The sequence below is a fragment of the Camponotus floridanus genome, unplaced genomic scaffold (assembly GCF_003227725.1).
Source record: "Camponotus floridanus strain SB8 unplaced genomic scaffold, Cflo_v7.5 scaffold6, whole genome shotgun sequence".
Lineage (NCBI taxonomy): Eukaryota > Metazoa > Arthropoda > Insecta > Hymenoptera > Formicidae > Camponotus > Camponotus floridanus.
The window spans coordinates 1,827,088-1,833,087 of NW_020229769.1; the positions used below are offsets into that span (position 1 = coordinate 1,827,088).

Sequence of the window (6,000 nt, forward strand, 5' to 3'; positions counted from 1 at the left end):
TAAACACAATATTTATTATTTTTTTAAATATCAATTTTTTATATATTATATGTATCATATATATATTTAAGTATTGTTTACTAAATTAGATTTAATAAATGAGAGCGAAGAAGATATATTTATTTTTGGAGAATTTGCTTTTAAATCTTATCTATATTTTGCCCTATATCATAAAATTATTATCTTTTGAAAGTGAACGTATTTGTTCTTACACATATCATATTGTGATATAAATATATATTTAATGCAAATAGTATTTAAAACGCGATTAAAAAGTCAATATATATGTGAATAATTAATATTTATCGATGTTTTATAAGAATGATTAATAATGCGGATAACAAGATTGATATACAAATGATTGATTGTCCAAAATAAAGTTACAGTCAAAGCGTGAATTGCGTAAAAACTCCATTTACTTGATAGCTTAATTATATCATTAACCCGATATTAACTCGATAATTAATATAATAATATATAGAGAATAATAATTTACTTAAAATATTAAACTCTTTCAAGGGATATATCGAGATTTTATAGAGAATATGTATGTGTGTGTGAATTAACTAATTATATATTGTATTTTAAATACATTTATTATTTAAATTTAAATGATTTATCGAATTATTACGCTGTATTAATTTGCATTTTCATATTTTTAGTGTTTTGCATGCAGTTCTTCTCTCACTCTTTCTCTCTGTATCTCTCTGCTTGATAAAATATCCATTAATATTTCTACATTACTTTTGATTGTTCCTTTTAATTTTTAAAATTTTTTAAAATCCTAATAAAGCTTTGTTAAGTTAAATCATTTGCTGATTAATCGCATCGAATAATCTACAAAGATTGAAACAAATTCACATGACACATACGGAAAAATGACACATTCAACATGATAGTAGAATCAGACAATGCGAATAGGATAATGACCTTAAAAAAATAAATGATATCTTATCAAAATTGATATTATTAATGTGATAAATAATCTCTTCTTAAATATAATGTGTTTCAAACTACTGAACTGTGCGTATACTTTAGAAATAAGTAGTTTTTTTTCTGACTACATGTATATGTTATATTCATGTATATTTGATTTTTTATATTTGTGAATTGTTTCAATGAATAATGTATGATTTCTGCAGATTCCTTAATAATAAATAAATTTTTTAAATTTTATTTAAATATCTATATATCGTTCTATTTAAATATCTATATATCGTTCTATTTAAATATCTATATATCGTTCTATTTTACTAATTAATTGTTTCTATTTCCTTGTCTGCTCTAATTATTCATTTTCAGATTTTTTTATAATATATTTTTTTAAATATTTTCTTAAAATATTTTCTTTTTCTCTTAAAAATTAAAAAATATAATTTTTTTTATCTAAGTACATTCGTTTGTTATTTATCATTTGTAAATTTGTATAGTATCATCTATACAATATTTATAAATTTATATTTTTTATAGAAATTAATCTTTCCTTAATATTTGGGAAAGCACTTTAATTCTTTTATATATTTTATTATTTTTCCTGAAGGCGCTATGTTTATAATTAACGTTTATAAAAAATTAAAAATTAAGATGTTAATATCTGATAATGAAATATAATCAAGATTTATACATACTAATTTTTTTCGTTTATTTTATATTCATTTTATTAAATTTAATGATTATTTCTTATATCGATAACTACTTTCTCATTGAAACATCTTTCAAAGTATATTGTATTTAAACGTATTAGAGCTTGTTCGCGATAATAAATAAGCATTGTTTTTCAGAGATCCTCTTTCTCGTGAATCTTCTTTATCAATTTTTTTTCATTGCAATAAAATTCAGATGATTATAACTCTGTTTTGCATTTGATATCTTTTTAAATATTGTTTGAAAGATAGAGAGAGAGAGCGAGAGAGAGAGAGAGAGAGAGCGAGAGAGAGAGAGATTTTAAAAAGTAGTTGATGTAGATAATTAAAAGCACAAGATAAGTTTTAGATTTCAGAAAATATGGGTATAAATATTGATGTGAATGTAACATAAACTGGATATTTCAAATATTATCGAGCAATCACATAGTTGCAAAATATATACAATTGCAACATAAAGATATAGGAATTTATCTTATCATTAAAATTGTACATTAAGATAACTGTGTATTAAGATAGCTGAATATATAATCGCTTTATAAACAGCTGTACAAGCAATGTTAGTAGCAGAATAACGACAAACATGGAGACACGTGTTTTGATTGATCTCTTGCTTATCTGCGCCGCGACTGGTAAAAATATTTGCTTATTTTCTCTAAGAAAAAGATGAATTTTTACGCTATTTTACATTTACACATTGAGTTTCTAAAATCTAAACAGAAACATAAATTTGTTGCATGCAATATATTATTATTTATATGATATATATTTCTCTCTTTTTCTTATTTCTTGGAAGCAAATTTTTTAAAGAATTAGTTTTTTAAAGAAAATCGATAGCAAAATTTTATGTGATAGAATATATTTTAGAAACTTGATATTTTCGAAATGTAACTATCTCGAGCGTAATGACACGTTTATATTAAAAATATTTTATGATATTTTTCTGCGAAAAATAATAGAAAAATAAAATTCTTGCATTAAAAATCTATAAAATTCAATGACACTCAACAAGAAGATGTCTTTTTTCATTTTATAACATTATACGTTATGAATTTTATATCCGGATTGTAGGACTTTCAGTGGAAGAAAAATCTTATAATAATGATATCTTTACTTCAATGGATTATGCAATATTTAAAAAAACGATAGCATACGTGTATGATGATAACGAGAATTTGGTGGAACTAACATTAGATGACGACGTAGAGAGTTTAGACGAAACTCAAATAGATATCGCAAATCGTGTCTTGTTTTTCTTATACATGAAAAACAATCCTACTATACCAAAAATACTTTACATTAATGATAAGGATGTTTTGAAGAATAGCGGTTTTGATCCTACCAAACCAACACGTTTTATAATTCATGGATGGATGAATTCTCGGAGTAGCTCAGCATGTCTTCTGATTCGCGACGGTATGATGGATTTGAATTATTAATGAAAAATACAGAATGCGATTTCTTTATATACATAAATATAAAGTCTAATTACATCAGAAGATAATATCAAAACAGCTTGTCTTAAATTGTCAATTTATTGTTTTTTATGCTGCAGCTTATGTGACGAATGAGGATTGTAACGTTATTGTCGTTGATTGGAGTAAGATAAGCATGAGGCCTTATATTTGGGCTAGCAAACGTGTTAGCATGGTCGGTCAATTCATCTCCACCATGATTGATTTCCTCGAAGAGCAAGGAATGAATCTGTCGAAAACCATACTGATCGGTCACTCTCTTGGTGCCCATGTAGCTGGAATAGCTGCTCGCAATGCTCAAAACGAAATTAGCTTCGTTGTGGGTAAGTTTTTAACGAATTACATAAGTTTAAAGTCTATATATAAAGTAAAAATATTTTACGCAAAAAAAAGAAGTGCTATATATTTATTTTTTATATTTTAATTAATTAAGTCATGCACGTAAGCGTATAATAAATTACTTTCTTGTCGAATATCACTAAATTTTATAGATTCGAGAGATTTTTTAAGTATTATTTTTTACTTCTTTTTGTGAAAAATATTCTTTATGATATATTATTTTAATGTAGATGTGTCATAATACTCGTGATATTTATATTCTTTTTTTCATTAAATAAAGTTATATTAGTTATGTTAATTATATCGATATCAATTAATTATAAATAGCCAATGACATAACGCGAACTTATGCTATTCTAGGACTGGATCCAGCTTTGCCCGGCTTTTATTCAGCAGGTTCAGGATCCAGAATATCGAGCGGGGACGCGCAGTACGTGGAGATCATTCATACGAATGGCGGTCTCCTCGGTTTTTTGACAGCTATCGGCGATTCTGATTTTTATCCTAACGGAGGACAAAAGCAGGTCGGTTGTCTATTGGATATCGGCGGCGCGTGCTCTCACGCTCGTTCATTCAAATTCTTTGCCGAGTCCATCAGCAGCCAGTTAGGATTCCACGGAAGAAGTTGCAATAATTTCATTCAATTTAAACGGGGCTTATGCAACGACAGGCCTACATCCCTCATGGGCCATAAGTCACAATTGCATGCGCGCGGTAACTATTATCTATTGACCAATTCAAAATTCCCGTTCGCAAACGGTCCGATTTTGACATAATTGTTCATAGAGAGAGAATCAGAGAGACAAAGATAGAGAGAGAGAGAGAGAGAAAAAGAAAGAGAGAGGAGAGAGAGAGAGAGAGAGAGAGAGGGAGAGAGAGATGAGATGAAAAACTCATGACTATGGCCGTCAGAGCGGAGAATTCTGGATTTGGAAATTCATTGCGGAACAGGAAGGAGATCCGCGCTGGGCTAAACTCGTTTCTCCCAGCAATCGATCGGACGCATTCACGGTGCGTAATTTCGTTTCCGCCCGCAGCGGCTGTTTCAAGCGCGAGTATTGCAAGCTCTCGTATCTCGCACGCGCGCGCTATTCTTATAATCCCATCTAAGCCGGGAAATCGATGGCTACTGGATCATCGGTATCATTTATTGAAAGAACAAAACAAAGCATTAACGGCCGCGCGACGTTTTGCTTTACCATCGACCCAATTATCAGCGTAAGCGCAAGCAGGGAAAGGGACGTATTTTGCGAAATACGTCTCATATGACGCAGAACGCAACGTAACATTTTATTGGAAATGCAAAATACTCGGAGGAAAGATACCCGGTGTTCTAAATGCAAACCAAGTCGGCGTTAAACATACATATCAATTTCTCTTCCGTTGTCCGTTTTCTCGCATACAGCTCGAACGCGCTTCGGTGCATCCCCGCGTGCAAACATCCACCGAGATACACGGCCTCTCGAAACGCGAATTGCTCGGACCAGCTGCGAACTTAGTCGCGATGCATTAAATTTTATCGTAATATATCTCGTGTATATCGTGCATAGCAACAAAGATAATAAGGCGATACGGGAAACAGTTGGATTAAACCGCGCGTTGAATTTTAGGCTCCAGGCTGTTTCAAGTAAACAGACGCAGATATTTATCATTTTGATATAATGTACGAGCTAAAGTTGAAAAGCAGTTTTGCAAAGTAAGAGAAACCATCTCGCTTGTAACGAGAATCTTTTTCGTCAAATAATTTTAGCGTAGACGTAGACACAATGTTGATCGCAGCAGCTGCGATAATTACGACTGATATCTAATGCATTAATTGTAATCATTATTCTTCGAAAAATCGGTTAAATATTCTAAAATTATAATGCCTGATAATCATAATCAATTGCGTAATGTTCAATACAATGAAATGTGATAAGATTTATACAGAGCACTAATGTACAAATAAAATTATTATATTTTTACAAAATATCAAATATATGCCTCTTTTATTATATACCCCATTTTTTATTTTATACCCCATTTTAAATGATCTATAATTCGCGAAAAAATTTGAAACTTTAGAAATTTTAAAACTTTTAGAACTTTAGAAATTTTAGAATTCTATACATAATCTTATGTCTCATGTAATATACAGGAAACATTTGAAGAAGTAAAAATATACGCATATACAAAATATATATTAAGATACATATCTGTCAAAAAATATGCAGTATTTAAAATCACAGATTCTTATTTAAAAATGTTTTGTTTTAAATTATAAATCATTCAAAATAATTACAAAACTAAAATCTATAATAATCAATTACTTTTAGTCATATTGTAATAATTATGATGCTTTGATCAAAAAATCTTTTAATAACCGAATGCCTTTTATCAAATAACATTTGAAGTAATTGAATTGTTTCGTAAGATTCAATTGAAATGCAAATGCTGAGTTGTAATTTACGTTATACAAAAAATATTTACATTAAATATTAACATTAGAATCATAAAAGATGCCTTGTCAATATATCAAATAATAATATATATTTGAGATAATT

The 6,000-nt window shown here is 29.0% G+C and overlaps 1 protein-coding gene across 1 annotated transcript in view; it reads left to right on the top strand.

The window, feature by feature from the left end:
• The window catches only part of LOC105252040 (pancreatic triacylglycerol lipase), a 29,246-nt gene extending 23,851 nt beyond the window's left edge, over positions 1-5,395 (top strand). Inside the window, exons 2-5 of the mRNA XM_020027757.2 lie at positions 2,190-2,275; positions 2,715-3,059; positions 3,199-3,441; positions 3,818-5,395. Coding sequence (XP_019883316.2) covers positions 2,190-2,275; positions 2,715-3,059; positions 3,199-3,441; positions 3,818-4,233 — 1,090 coding nt within the window. The 3' untranslated portion in view covers positions 4,234-5,395. The remainder of the gene's footprint in view (positions 1-2,189; positions 2,276-2,714; positions 3,060-3,198; positions 3,442-3,817) is intronic.
• The last annotated feature ends 605 nt before the right edge of the window (positions 5,396-6,000 follow it).